Source organism: Lynx rufus, unplaced genomic scaffold (genome assembly GCF_022079265.1).
Source record: "Lynx rufus isolate CCGP_SWC_20201006 ecotype Redwood Valley unplaced genomic scaffold, mLynRuf1.p SCAF_8, whole genome shotgun sequence".
Lineage (NCBI taxonomy): Eukaryota > Metazoa > Chordata > Mammalia > Carnivora > Felidae > Lynx > Lynx rufus.
Window position 1 is genome coordinate 22,490,362 of NW_025814896.1, and position 14,582 is coordinate 22,504,943.

The 14,582-nt window shown below is 37.6% G+C and overlaps 1 protein-coding gene across 3 annotated transcripts in view; it reads left to right on the plus strand.

Moving 5' to 3' along the window:
* RBL1 (RB transcriptional corepressor like 1) overlaps positions 1-14,582 on the plus strand; it is a 60,726-nt gene that overhangs the window by 36,228 nt on the left and 9,916 nt on the right. For 2 of the 3 annotated variants that reach the window (XM_047068928.1, XM_047068929.1), the window contains exons 15-19: positions 1,748-2,014; positions 2,813-3,024; positions 9,827-10,003; positions 11,460-11,531; positions 13,436-13,526. In XM_047068928.1, the coding sequence (XP_046924884.1) occupies positions 1,748-2,014; positions 2,813-3,024; positions 9,827-10,003; positions 11,460-11,531; positions 13,436-13,526 (819 nt within the window). The remainder of the gene's footprint in view (positions 1-1,747; positions 2,015-2,812; positions 3,025-9,826; positions 10,004-11,459; positions 11,532-13,435; positions 13,527-14,582) is intronic. The other variant, XM_047068930.1, reaches the window with a different exon arrangement.

Sequence of the window (14,582 nt, forward strand, 5' to 3'; positions counted from 1 at the left end):
ATAAAGGATCCAGGTACACTCCTATTAAGTGATCATGGGAGTTACCACAGAACTTTCTATCTGCCACTGAGGTTGGGAAATCAGAGCTGTTTTCATAAGCCCCAGAAATATGCAGAGATTTTTATTAAGACATAACTGTTTCTCCTCTCACCTTATTAATACAGAGAGCTGTCAAATCATTTCCAGAAGTTATTTTTATACCTTGTAAACATGTTTAATAAGTCATCTTTACACCCAACATGGGGCTTGAACTCACGAGCCTGAGATCAAGAGCCACATGTGCCACTGACAAGCCGGCCAAGTGCCCTGAAATGCTTTCACTTTAAACAGCACATTATAGGTAGGACATCTGAGTGGCTCCGTTGGTTAAGCGTCCAGCTTCAGCTCAGGTCATTCATGATCTCAGTTTGTGGGGTTGAAGCCCACATTGGGCTCTGCACAGTCAGTGCTTGTGATTCTGTCTGCCCCTCCCCGACTCCCACTTTCTCTCTCTCAAAATAAATAAATACACTTAAAAAAAAAAAAAAAGCATACCATAGGAGTGTCTGGCTCAGTCAGTGGTGTGTGCAGCTCTTGATCTGGGGTTGTGAGTTTGAGCCCCACAATGGGTATAGAGATTACTTTAAAAAAAAAAACCTTTAAAATAAAAAATACGAGCGCCTGGGTGGTTCAGTTAAGCATCTGACTTTGGCTCAGGTCATGATCTCACAGTTTGTGAGTTCGAGCCCCATGTCGGGCTCTGTGCTGACAGCTCAGAGCCTAGAGTCTGCTTTGCATCTGTGTCTCCCTCTCTCTCTGCCTCTCCTCCAGTAATGCTGTGTCCCTCTCTCAAAAATAAACATGAAAAAATAAATAGAGAAAAATAAAAAGTATATTATATACCTGTAAAGAATCAGTGGGTTAGGGAAAGTGGGGAAGGATTGTGGAAAAAGATGTAGGGTTTTTAGGGGCTAGGAGAACCTTTACACACTTGGTATATAGGGAAAGCCCTCCTATGGAAGGATAGCATTGAAAACTAAATATAATCTATAATCTTTTAATCAACACACTACTGCCAACCCTCAGATTAAGGCAAGTTAAACAGAGTCTTATCACCTTTGCTCATCTTTATCTTCTCGTGAGCTTATAAAAGATGATTCTGTACCTACTAAATCAGAAAGCCATAGGGGCACCCGGGTGGCTCAGTAGGTCAAGCGTCCAACTCTTGATCTCAGCCCAGGTCTTGACCACAGGGTTGTGAGTTCAAGCCCCATGTTGGGCTCCATGTTGGGCATGCAGCCTACTTAAACAAAAGAAAAAGCCGAAGCTACTGCCTTAAGCTGCTTGAAGTATGGGTGTGTAGGAGGGGCCAAAACTGTGAACCAAATCACTGATTTTTCCTTCTCAGATGTTATTTACTAGATAAGATTGGGAGACAGAAGCTAATTGGACTGCTCAAATTTAGTGGTCACCTCATTCTACCTCTCAGCTTCTATTTTACCCTTAATATTTTGCTCCTTTAATAGTAGGCAGAGGTTCAAGAAACCAGGAAGATGAACTATCATAATTTTCACATGTAGTAACTTTTTCATACCTCTTTTGCTATACTCTATATTCTGTGAAGATAGAAGCCGTGTTATTTACTGCTGAATACCTATTGCTTAGCATATAGTAACTCAGTATCTATTTTTTGAGTGAATGAGTGAACCTGATTTATTATTTTAGAATACATATCAAACTATTTTAAATTTATTTTTCTCTCTATTAGATATGCAACCGTTGTCTCCAATTTCTGTCCATGAACGCTACAGTTCTCCTACTGCAGGGAGTGCTAAGAGAAGACTTTTTGGGGAAGATCCCCCAAAAGAAATACTTATGGACAGGATCATAACAGAAGGAACAAAATTGAAAATTGCTCCTTCTTCAAGCATTACTGCTGAAAATCTATCAATTTCACCTGGGCAAAGTCTTCTAACTATGGCCACAGCCATAGTCACAGGGACAACGGGACATAAAGTTACAATCCCATTGCACGGTAACATTTTAATGTATTTATTTTATTTTTTTTTCTGAGTTGGTTAGTAATTTAAGAAATGTCTTGCTGGGTTGAATCACATGGCCTTTTTGATCCAGTTTTTTTTTTTTTTAACCTATACCATTTTTTTAATTTATTATTTTAGAGCAGTTTTGGGTTCACAGCAAAATTGAGTAAAAGGTATAGAGATTTCCCATTTACCCACTGCCCACACACACACGGACCTCATCACCATCAACATACCAAAGAATGGTGTATTTCTTACAACTGATGAACCTACATTGACACATCATTATGACCCAAGTCCATAATTTACATAAAAGTACACTGTTGATGTACACTTCTATAGATTTTGATGAAAGTCTGATAACATATATCTACCATTATAGTATTATACAGAATAGTTTTACTGCCTTAAAAATCTTCTGTATTCCACCTTTTGTTTTGTTTTGAACTTATACTGGTTTTTGAATTTTCATACTTTTATGAATTTACCACGCTTTTCATTGGACTTATTTTCTTATCTGAGCTTTACAAATGAGCGTGTTAAGCAAAAATCTTTTTTCTTAATTACAAACATCTCCTTAAGAGTTCAAAAGAAAACATTGTTTCAGAGCAGAAATAGAAAACAAGAGTATTATAACCTAGAATTACAATTTTTGTAGCTTTCCTCTTTTCTAACCTATTCCTATGTTTGGATAGCTAGGTAGATAGGTAGGTAGGTAGGTAGATAATTGACAGTTTTTCTGGAACACATGCAACTTATTTCTAAAATAGAATTCTTGCTTATACATTTAGGTATTGCAAATGATGCTGGAGAGATCACACTGATACCAATTTCCATGAACACAACTCAGGAGTCCAAAGTCGAGAGTCCTGTGTCACTTACTGCTCAGTCATTAATTGGTGCTTCTCCAAAACAGAACCATCTGACTAAAGCACAAGAGGCACATACAGCTGGAATAAGCAAACCAAAGAGAACTGGGTCTTTAGCACTGTTTTATAGAAAGGTATGTGATTTTATGACATCTAAAAAGATCTCATTTGACGCACCCGCCTGGCTCAGTTGGTAGAGCATGCAACTCTTGATCTCAGGGTTGTAAGTTTGAGCCCCACATTGGGTATTGGGTGTAGAGATTAGTTAAAATATTTAAGGAGCACCTGGGTGGCTTAGTTGTGGCGTCCAATTCTTGATTTCACCTCAGGTCAAGATCTCACACTGGGTGAGATTCGGCGTCCCGTCAGGCTCTGCACTGGCAGCATGCAGCCATCTTGGGGTTCTCTCCTTCCCTCTCTCTCTGCCTGCCTCTCTCTCTCTCTCTCTCTCTCTCTCTCTCAAAATAAATAAATAAACTTCAAAAATAAATATTTTTAAAAATTAAAAAATGAAAATAAAATGTCATTCAATCAATGCAAGAAAGATTAACAGCAATTTTAGCCTTCTTTTTTGGATGTGTGGTAAAATGGACATAAAATTTACCATCTTAACCATCTTTAAGTGTATATTAAGTACAAAAGTGTCGGGGGGCCTGGGTGGCTCGCTCAGTTAAGCGTTCGACTTCGACTCAGGTCATGATCTCACGGTTCATGTGTTTGAGCCCTGCATCGGGCTCTGTGCTGACAGCTCAGAGCCTGGAGTCTGCCTCAGATTCTGTGTCTCCCTCTCTCTGTGTCCCTCCCCTGCTCACGCTCTGTCTCTTTGTCTCTCAAAAATATTAAATAAGCATTTAAAAAAATTAAAAGTACAACGTCATTAAGTACAAAATTGTCATTGAGTACATTCATATTGTCGAGGAGCTTTCACCACTATCCATCTCCAGAACTTTTTTATCTTCCTAAACTGAAACTCTGTCCCAAACAATTACAATAATTCACCATTTCTTTCCCCACCACTGGCTCCTAGTAACCACCATTCTACTATGAATTTGACTATTCAAGGTACCTTATATAAGTGGAATCATACAATATTTGCCCTTTTGTGACAGGTTTATTTCACTTAGCGTAAGTTTTCAAGATTATCTATGTTGTAGCATCATTCAGAATTTCCTTCCTTTTTAAAAATTTTTTTAAGTTTATTTGTTTTGAGGGAGAGAATCCCAAGCAGGCAAGCTCCATGCTGTCAGCACAGAGCCTGACGCAGGGCTTGAACTCATGAACCATAAAATCATGACTAAGCCAAAGTCAAGAGTCAAACACTTAACTGACTAAACCATCCAGGTACTCCTGTAGTAAGTTTTGAAATTAGGAAATGTGAAACCTCCAACTTTGTCTTCTTTTTCAAGATTATTTTGGCTATTCAGAGTCACTTGAGATTCCATACGACTTTTAGCATGGATTTTTCTTTTTCTTTTTAGAATGGATTTTTCTATTTCGGCAAAAAACATCTTGGGGATTTTTTTTTAAAGTAGGTTCTATGCCCATCATGGAGCCCAGCACAGAGCTTGAACTCACGACCCTGAGATAAAGACCTGAGCTGAGATCAAGAGTTGGATGCTTAACCAACTGAGACACCCAAGCACCCCATCATGGGGATTTTGATAAGGATTGCATTGAATCTGTAGATTGTTTTGACTGGTATTGACATCTTAACATTATTAAATTTTCAGTCCAGGGGCACCTGGGTGGCTCAATTGGTTGAGTGTCCAACTTTGTCTCAGGTCATGATCTTGTGGTTCGTGGGTTTGAGCACCATGTCAGGCTTACTGCTATCAGCATGGAGTCCACTTTGGATCCTCTGTCCCATCCCCCCCCATCCCCCCACCTCTCAAAAATAAGTAAACATTTAAAAAAAAAAAGTCTTCCAGTCCATGAACATGGGGCGTCTTTCCATTTATTTGTGTTTTGAGCTTTTTGTTTTGCTTTTTTGTTTTTTAGTTAACATGCAGTGTTTTATTATTTGCACTTTCTTTAATTTCTTTCAGCAGTATTTTGCAGTTTTCAGTATACACTTTCATATACTTGGTTAAGTTGATACCTAAGTATTTTATTCTTTTTCAGGCTATTGTAAATGAAATCATTTTCTTTATTTTTGGATTATTCATTGTTGGTAGTATAATAATGAAAGAGATTTTTGTGTGATTTTGTATCCTGCAACTTCGTAGAATTCATTTATTATTTCTCACGTTTTTTAAGGACTTTTTAGACTTTTCCAGTATTCTACATATGTAAACTACACACAGAGGTGATTTTACTTCTTTTCCAGTTTGGATGCCTTATATTTCTTTTTCTTGCCTAATTGCTCTGGCTAGAATTTCTAGTACTATGTTGAAAAGTGCTGAAATTGGGCATCCTTGTCATGTTCCTAATCTTAGGGGAAAAGCTTTTTTCTTTTCTTTGTTTTATTTTTGAGTATGATGTTAGCTATGGATTTTTCATATATGGCATTTATCATGTTGAGGTAGTTTTATTCTATTCTTAGTTCATCGAGTGTTTTTATGGGGAAAAAAGGGGGGCTTTGGGGGCAGCTGGGTGGCTTAGTTGAGCATCTGACACTTGATTTCGGCTCAGGTCATGATCACAGGGTCACGGGATTGAGGCCCAATATCAGGCTCTGCCATAAGCATGGAGCCTGATTAAGTTTATCTCTCTTTCTTTCTCTCTCTCCCTCTGCCTCCTCCCCAGCTCACACTCTCACTGTGTAAAATAAAAATTTTTTAAAATTAGAAAATAAAATTTAAAAAGAAAAAAAGCATTTTGGATTTTGTCAGTTGCTTTTTCTGCATCAATTGAGATAATCATATTTTTCCCTTTATTCTGTTAATGTAGTATATTACTCTAATTGGTTTTTCTATGTTAAACTATCCTTCCATCCCAAGAATAAATCATAATTTGATCACACTGTAAAATCCTTTTAGGGTATGCTGTTGTGTTCAGTTTACTGGTACTTTGTTGAGGGTTTTTGTATCAATATTCATGAGATATTGGTCTATATTTTTTGTAGTATCTTTGTCAGCTTTGACATCAGGTAATATACGTTTACCCTTTTAAAAGAAACATATTTGACCTCTTAAGAAAACATTATGATTTTGGTGAACTGTGTTTGACTCAGGCTTATATGGTGTGACTCCATTTCATGATATAACTTATATATCCTACCACCTTATGTTCTTATATCACTTTGAGCAGTTGGCCATCCTCTGAAATTTAGTGGAACTACATCGTGTTAGGTTGCTGTAGATTAGAGTTCATTGTGGGACAGGTGCTTCTTGGATCTTACAGATAAGCTTAAATTATTGAAGAATTGTTATAAAAATTGGTGGAATACTGGGTGGCTACACAGTTTTTATCATAAATCCAATGCGTTACCTTTTATTTATTTTTTTAAGTAAATTCTGTTCCCAAAGTGGGGCTCAAACTCATGACCTTGAGATTAAAAGTCACATGCTCTATGGACTGAGCCACCCAGGCACCCCTTACTGTGTTACCTTTTAAATTAAGATTTGACCAATTTCCATTATAATACATGCATTACTGTAGTATTAATGAAAAAGGACTGAAAGATTTAACATAGAAATAATTTCAATTTGCCCTACCCATTTTTACAAGCACTGTCAACTTCTGATAAGACAGGTAAGTTAATTAGATTTTTATAACCAAACATGATTCTTCTCTAAAATAAATCCCAGAACTGAAAGTACCTCTGTAGTCTACTCCATAACTACATGGCTGGCTAGCCCATTCTCAAGAATTATAAAGGAGGGGCGCCTGGGTGGCTCAGTTGGTTGAGCTTCCAACTTCAGCTCAGGTCATGATCTCAAGCCTCCTGATTTCGAGCCCTCATCGGGCTCTGTGCTGACAGCTCAAAGCCTGGAGCCTGTTTCAGATTCTATCTCCTTCTCTCTCTGCCCCTACTCCACTCACACTCTCTCTCTCAGAAATAAATAAACGTTAAAAAAAATTGTAAAGGAAAAAGAAAGCACTGTTTTTTGTCTTAGCATTGTGATTAGGGTTTAAGACTTAAAAATTTTAAGAAATTATCTTTCCAAATTACTTCTGATGCAAATTTAAATTTATTTCCTCTAGTCTTTTTAATCATAATTCTTGAGAGACTTGCCATTTTCTCCACTTCCCACTGCCTCCGCTACTCTGCCTCCATGACTACTGCCTCCACCTTGTGCCTATATAAGGCCTGTTTTTTGTTTTTGTTTTTAAAGTTTATTTATTTATTTAGAGAGTGAGGGAGCACAAGCAGGAGAGGGACAGAGGAAGGGAGAGAGAGAGAATCCCAAGTAGGCTCTGCGTTGTCAGTGCACAGCCCGATGTGGGGCTCAGTCCCACAAACTGTGAGATGATGTCCTGAGCAAAAATCAAGTCGGACACATAACCTACTGAGCTACCCAGGCGCCCCTAGTTCTGAATTTTTAATTCTGCATTTATTTCAGAATCTTGGGTTTTTTTCTTTCCATTTATTTATCTATTTGAGAGAGGGACCAGACAGACAGAGAGAGTGCAAGCTGGGGAGAGGGGCAGAGGGAGAGAGAGACAATCCCAAGCAGGCTCCATTCTCATCGAGGAGCCCAATGCAGGGCTCAGTCTCACAACCCCAGGATCATGACCAGAGCCAAAATCAAGAATCAAACACTTAACTGACTGAACCACTGAACCACTCAGGCATCCTTCTTTCCATTTAATTATAACCTGTTTGACATAGATTAGAAACTAGAAAAACTCTATCCTAAAAGAGAATAGGATGTCTGTATAAAGAAAATATGTGTCCGTGGGGCGCCTGGGTGGCTCAGTCGGTTGAGTGTCCAACTTCGGCTCAGGTCATGATCTCGCGGTCCGTGAGTTCGAGCCCCGCGTCAGGCTCTGTGCTGACCGCTCAGAGCCTGGAGCCTGTTTCAGATTCTGTGTCTCCCTCTCTCTCTGACCCTCCCCCGTTCATGCTTTGTCTCTCTCTGTCTCAAAAATAAATAAACGTTAAAAAAAAAAAAGAACATATGTGTCCGTATCTATAGTGAATTCAAAATAACCATTCCTTGAGTAAGTTGCAGCTATTATCTATGCTGAATTCAGCGTGGTGCTGGTGTTCCAGGACTGAATAGAATGTACTCTGAATTTTTTTGTCAGAATCAGACTTCCACAGTATGTGTTTCTTTAAGGCATTGGATCAACTCTGTAAAGGATACTTAACAAATATTACTTAATGACTTATTATTTTTAATCTTTTTAACTAGGGCCATTATCTTTTATTTTCTGTGACAAATGTAAAGTTCTGGCATCTTTCCCACTGCACTGACCCAAATGGATTCTGTTTATCTTTTGGCCAGATGGACTAGAAACAAGGGGATAGGATGCAGAAAAAATGAATTTGCTATAAAATGAATCACTTGTGGCTTTGGAGTCTACCATTTGACTTTCTATCAGATTAGTGTATTGGATAGCTTATGATTTGTTTTTAAACTCTTATTTGTGGATTATTTTCCTGCCAAAGATACTTTTTTTTTTTTTTAATTTTGAGAGAGAGCGGGGGAGGGGGCAGAGGGAGAGAGAGAATCTTAAGCAGGCTTCATGCCCAGCACAGAGCCTGACACTGGGCTTAATCTCAGGACCCTGGGATCATGACCTGAGCCAAAATCAAGAATCAGATGCTTGGGGCGCCTGGGTGGCTCAGTCAGTTAAGCGGCCGACTTCAGCTCAGGTCATGATCTCACGGTCCGTGAGTTCGAGCCCCGCGTCGGGCTCTGTGCTGACAGCTCAGAGCCTGGAGCCTGTTTCAGATTCTGTGTCTCCCTCTCTCTGACCCTCCCCCATTCATGCTCTGTCTCTCTCTGTCTCAAAAATCAATAAATGTTAAAAAAAAAAAAATTTTTTTTTTAAATAAAAAAAAAAAAGAATCAGATGCTCAACCAACTGAGCCACCCAGGCGTCCCCAAAGATAATTTGCTGTAAGGGATGCCTGACTCTTTTTCCCTGAACATTTAAATTTGAAGACTTAGTTCAAACAGAATAGTGTGATTTAGGAATACCACAGCAGGGTCACCAGTTTTTAAAACAGTAAAACATAATGCTTCCTGGATGATTGGAAGCCATTTTAGAATCTTGCAGGACCTTCAGGTCATTTGCATTAGTTATCAATTCGTATAAAAGTTGTATATGAAAGGTTTTGGGCATTGAACTAAATTTACTCTGATGTACTTAGAAACAACAAAAACAAAAAACCTTGTATCTCATTTACTTTAATATTCCATTTATGTGCTCATAAAAACAGTGTAGAATATAGGGGAGGTTTTTAAAATGGTTTTGCTTTCTGACTCATTCTTGAAATCAAACATTTTAGTTCTTTATTATCTGACTTATTATCAAAAATTTTTAAAGATTTTACTTTCAGGTAATCTCTCCACCCAGCATGGGGCTAGAACCCCCAACCCCGAGATCAAGAGTCACACTCCACCAACTGAGTCAACCAGGCACCCCTATTATCTGACATTTTAGACTTCCTAGTAATCTTTTCTGAACAAAAAAAGGTATGGGGGATTTCTGAACACTTGAAAAATTATGTATTCATAATGATCATGATGCAAGTAAATCTTGCATTTTAGTGTTTCTTACTTTACATAGATGACAGGATAGAGGACATCTTTTCCAAAAGAGTTTTTAAGACAGTCTTCTGAAGAGAATTGAAACTAGTGAAACTAGTTCTGCCAGTGAACTAGTACTATAGAACAGAAATTTTATGTAATTTTACATACATTTATCAACAGCCTAGGTATTTGTTAATCTTGGCCTGAAAGCCCATGTTCATGGTAAGACATAAATTCGAAGAATTATTTACTGGTTTTCTTTGCATCAATGTGCTACCTTCCATCTTAGGTCTATCATTTAGCAAGTGTACGATTACGAGATTTATGTTTAAAACTGGATGTTTCAAATGAGTTACGAAGGAAGATATGGACATGTTTTGAATTCACTTTAGTTCATTGCCCTGATCTAATGAAAGACCGACATTTGGATCAGCTGCTTCTTTGTGCCTTTTACATCATGGCAAAGGTAATGTATAAGTTGGGGGAAGCTCTTTGCCCTAGTTACCCATTTTTGAAGCACAAAGTGAAAATCTTTTGCACTTAATTGTTAGTTTGTTCAAATGCCCACTATTGTTAAGTAGTAAATTCCAGCTACTGCATCTATTCTCTGGACTCTCCATTTCATTTTGTAATAATCAGCTTTCCCACATCGTAAGAATACATTGGTTGTAAAGAAATTGGAAAAGGTCTTAGAGACCATTTGTATAAATGGTTCTCCATACTGTTAATGTGAACATCATTTTTACCGCCATCGCTGTGACCCCTCTCATCTAATACTTTACAATAAAATGATCATTATGTTGTAGGTAGTAATTGAGGCCCAGAGCTGAAAGTAACTTGGTCAGTTATACAATTAACAAATGGCACCCTAGGATTTCTTATTTCATAATTTAATGAACTCATACTTCATAAAATAGCTTCTCTAATATACTGCTTTCCAGTGATTTTTTGCACCACCTCAGAAAAGCACTTTACTTTCTAGGTGCTACAACATGCTTTCATTCATAAAATAGTATATCTTACTTGCTTTTTAAAATTCTGATATACCTGAAACAATCATCTATAACTTTGGTCTGAACCATATTGACCACACTGGCAGTACTAGCAGATGTACGTAGTTAAGACCTAATTCTTAAGCTTTTTGAGGCAGAGGACATGTTTTCAAACTCCTTTTGACTCCTCTCTCACAATGCCTTTAAGATCTCTATACAAAATAGAGATTAATAAATGTTATTACCTAATATTTTGTGTTTTCCATGGAACTCTCAGAGTTCAGGCTTTGCCATTTTTAGCTCATCATTATGGAAGAACAGGTTTAGTGCTAACGGACAGTAAAGCAGAGAGAAGGAGTAATTTAAGTAAATTTTATAATAACTGGAAGGGATACTGTTATGGATCACCAATTCATTTCCTTCCTTTTGGCCACCACCATAACTTTTCTGTCTAAGCATTAGAAACCATATAGTCTGTCCTAAAATATTAAAAACCTAATCCTGTAATAATTGTTCAGTTTTCTTGTGAATCACCATAAGACATTTTTTATCCTTTAGTAAGTGGCTACTTTACTTTTAAGAGGGTACTTTAAAAGTCAGTAAAATCAGAGACTGCAGGGGATACAGCAGATTGGAGTTTTCTGGTATCATTCTTTTTATAAAAAGAAATGTATTTTCAGTAAAGTTATACCATAGCAATCTCAGTGCTTTTGATTAATGAAGCTATTAGCTGAGTCCCCACAGGCCACAAAGCTTGAACTTTAAAGGTAGTAAAAATCATAAATGGTAGTGGTTTTTAGTCATGGACTGGCCTGGGGTTAATGACTTTCTGCAGGACTGCTCTCACTGCCAACCTATAATTGAAGCTTTTGTTCAGAGCCATTTTTCTTTTAAAAGCAACTGATAAATGCAGAATTTACTTTTCCTTAGGTAACAAAAGAAGAAAGAACTTTTCAAGAAATAATGAAAAGTTATAGGAATCAGCCCCAGGCAAACAGTCATGTGAGTAACATTTTTCCTCCCGTCCAAAAATAGATTTGTACTAGTTCTCTGTTGACAAGTCATAGAAAAGGTAAACTTCTTTTATAGTTTTACTGTACTTTAGATTTTTTGGTTTAGTGGATATCATTAAACTCTAAAGAAAATTTCAGTAAAAGCCAGGAAATTGGCTGTTTATATACTAATCAATATATTTGCATATATTTGTCATGTGTTTTCCTATTCCATTTATTTGTTCATTTGTTGAGTGGGACATTTTTCACAAAAAATCTAATGAAGGGAAGTGCCTGGGTGGCTCAATCTATAGAGCATAAGATTCTTGATCTCAGGGTGGTGAATTTCAAGCCCCACGTAATAATACGGAGCCTACTTTAATAAAAAATCTAGGGGTGCCTGGATGGCTCAGTTGGTTGAGTGTCCAATTGTTGATTTCACCTCAGGTCATGATCCCAGGGTTGTGGAAGCCTCGCATCTGGCTTTGCACTGACAGTGCAGAGCCTGCTTCGGATTTTCTCTCTCTGCCTTTTTCTCTTTCTTACCCTCTGCCCATTCCCCACTTGCACACGCACTCTCTCTCTCAAAATAAGTAAACTTTAAAATAAATAATCTAATGAAAATCATCTATAATAATGCCTGGCTGGCTCAGAAGAGCACGTGACTCTTGATCTCAGGGGTCATGAATTTGAGTCCCATGTTGGGTGTAGAGATTACCAAAAAAATAAATTTAAATAATAATAATAATATTCTCTAATTGTGTGGGACTTGATTCTCTAATGATGTTTAAAATCCCGTGAAATTTGAGGATTTATTAGCTCAAGTCTAGCTTCATTTGCCACCTACTAAGAATCTTAATGTTTGAATCTTTAAATAGATACCAAGCATATTTGATAATGTCATTTTATAATAGCCATGGTAAAAATCCTATAAAACCTTTCAGTCATGGAAATATAAAATGCTAGCCTAGTGGCCGGACACATAGTAAGTATTTAATGACTATTCTGTATTGTTATTATTACAGCTGAAGAACATAAAGTTGGGCTACCTTAAGGCTTTGACCACTCAGGAGCTTAGTTGCTGAGCTCTAGGGAGCATAATGACCTCTTTTCTAGCCTTGGTGATCTGCCATCTTAGGAAGAGAGATGTGATGTGATGTAGCTACTCAGATATCCCATGCTTAAGTACTGGTAGTCACAACCCCTTCTAAGAGAGCCCCACATAGAGTTTCACTTCTTTAAGCTCTAAAATACATGGAAGAGCCAAGTACAAGCATTTGCTATATCCTTTGATAGGCTAAGAGTGTCTGGACCTCTTCAGAAAAATCCTTCAGGAACAGATTCTAGAAAGGTCCAGATTATCCCTAAAGATCATTAAGGTGAAGTTAGTGTGGGTCCAAAATGGACCGAGCCATAGCTTCCTAAATATCCTCTCATACCTACCACCCATAGGATGAGGGGAAATGGATTATGCCTTTCAGCTGTCTTGGAGGTAGGAAAGAATTTAGAAGAAGGAAGGGAAACAGATTTTCATGTGACCATCTGAAAGGAGATGGGAATGGGATGGGAGTAGGAAAACAAGCCTTAATGAGATCAAATGATTCTTATGCAAGGAATTAAAAGGAAGAACAAGCTCAGATATTTGAAGTTGCTTTTATTTGGCAAAACCTGCTCATCAGTGTTTAGTTTTTGTAAACTACAGTGGCAGTATTAGGTGGTAGGCTCTGTTTCCATATCCCCTCTACTAAGATAGTTGCTATAATCTATATTTACCAGCCTAGTAACATTTTGCCCTCGATTATCACCAATACAGACAAATACCTTTTAACTGGCATGATATTCTATTCTTATTTTGGTTTTGCTTAAACTGTGCATCTTTATGACTTAGCAGTCTTTTTCCACTCTAACCTGTAGGTCTATAGAAGTGTACTGTTGAAAAGTATTCCAAAAGAAGTTGTGGCATACAATAAAAACATAAATGGTGATTTTGAAATGACAGATTATGGTAAGTTGCCCAATTTAATATTCTATATGTAATATACCTTTGATTACATGGTACATAATGCAGTGGATGTCAGGCAGCATGGAGTTAGTGATGTAAGTGGAATGGATAATGCATATGTGAAAGCATTTGGGAAGAAACAAGTTTGAGATAAGTATGAGTCAGATGCCTCCATCCAAAGAGGTTGTGAGTTGAAACCATTTTTCCCCTATTAATTGTGCTTTAGAAGAAGTTTTGTGGGGCGCCTGAGTGGCTCAGTCGGTTGAGTGTCCGGCTTCGGCTCATGTCATGATCTCACCGTTCATGAGTTCGAGCCCCGCGTCGGGCTCTTTGCTGACCGCTCAGAGCCTGGAGCCTGCTTCAGATTCTGCGTCCCCCTCTCTCTCCGCCCCACCCCTACTTGTGCTCTGTCTCTCTCTCTCTTTCAAAAATGAATAAACATTAAAAAAATTTTTTTGTTTTAAAAAAGTTTTGTAGTATACTTACAACATTAATAAAACACATAAAAGGCTCTTAATAAATTTTAAAAATAAATCTGAATTACAGGGGAAGTAAGGTAGCTGTCAGTGATCTGCCTGGGGTGACAATTAAGGAAATGTCTTGTTCATTAATAAGTATATAAGTATTCTTCCACCACCAACAAAGCTGCCATCCTGTTGTTACCATCATGATATGTAAGACTTGAGGCACTAGGAAATTTTTTTCAAAGAAAGGAAAATCAATTATTCATATTGTCAAGGTAATTATTCCTATGTTGATAAGCTGTAAAAATGCTTCTTCTGCCCATCTTTTCCTTGTCTCATCTTCCCATTACTTAACGTGTACATGTGTAACACATGTACTGTGATGTATTCTACAGTGTGGGACATTTAGATTATTAACCATTATACATAGCTTTGTGAGGAACATCACTGTAGCTTAATCTTTGATCCGTATCCTTAGGATAAATTCTTAGAGAAAATTGCCAGAGTCAAGGACTCTTTTTTTAATCACGTAGATATCCGTGATCATTATGGTGTTTATTGGGATCTGAACTTTTAAGATCTTACTCAGCAAAAA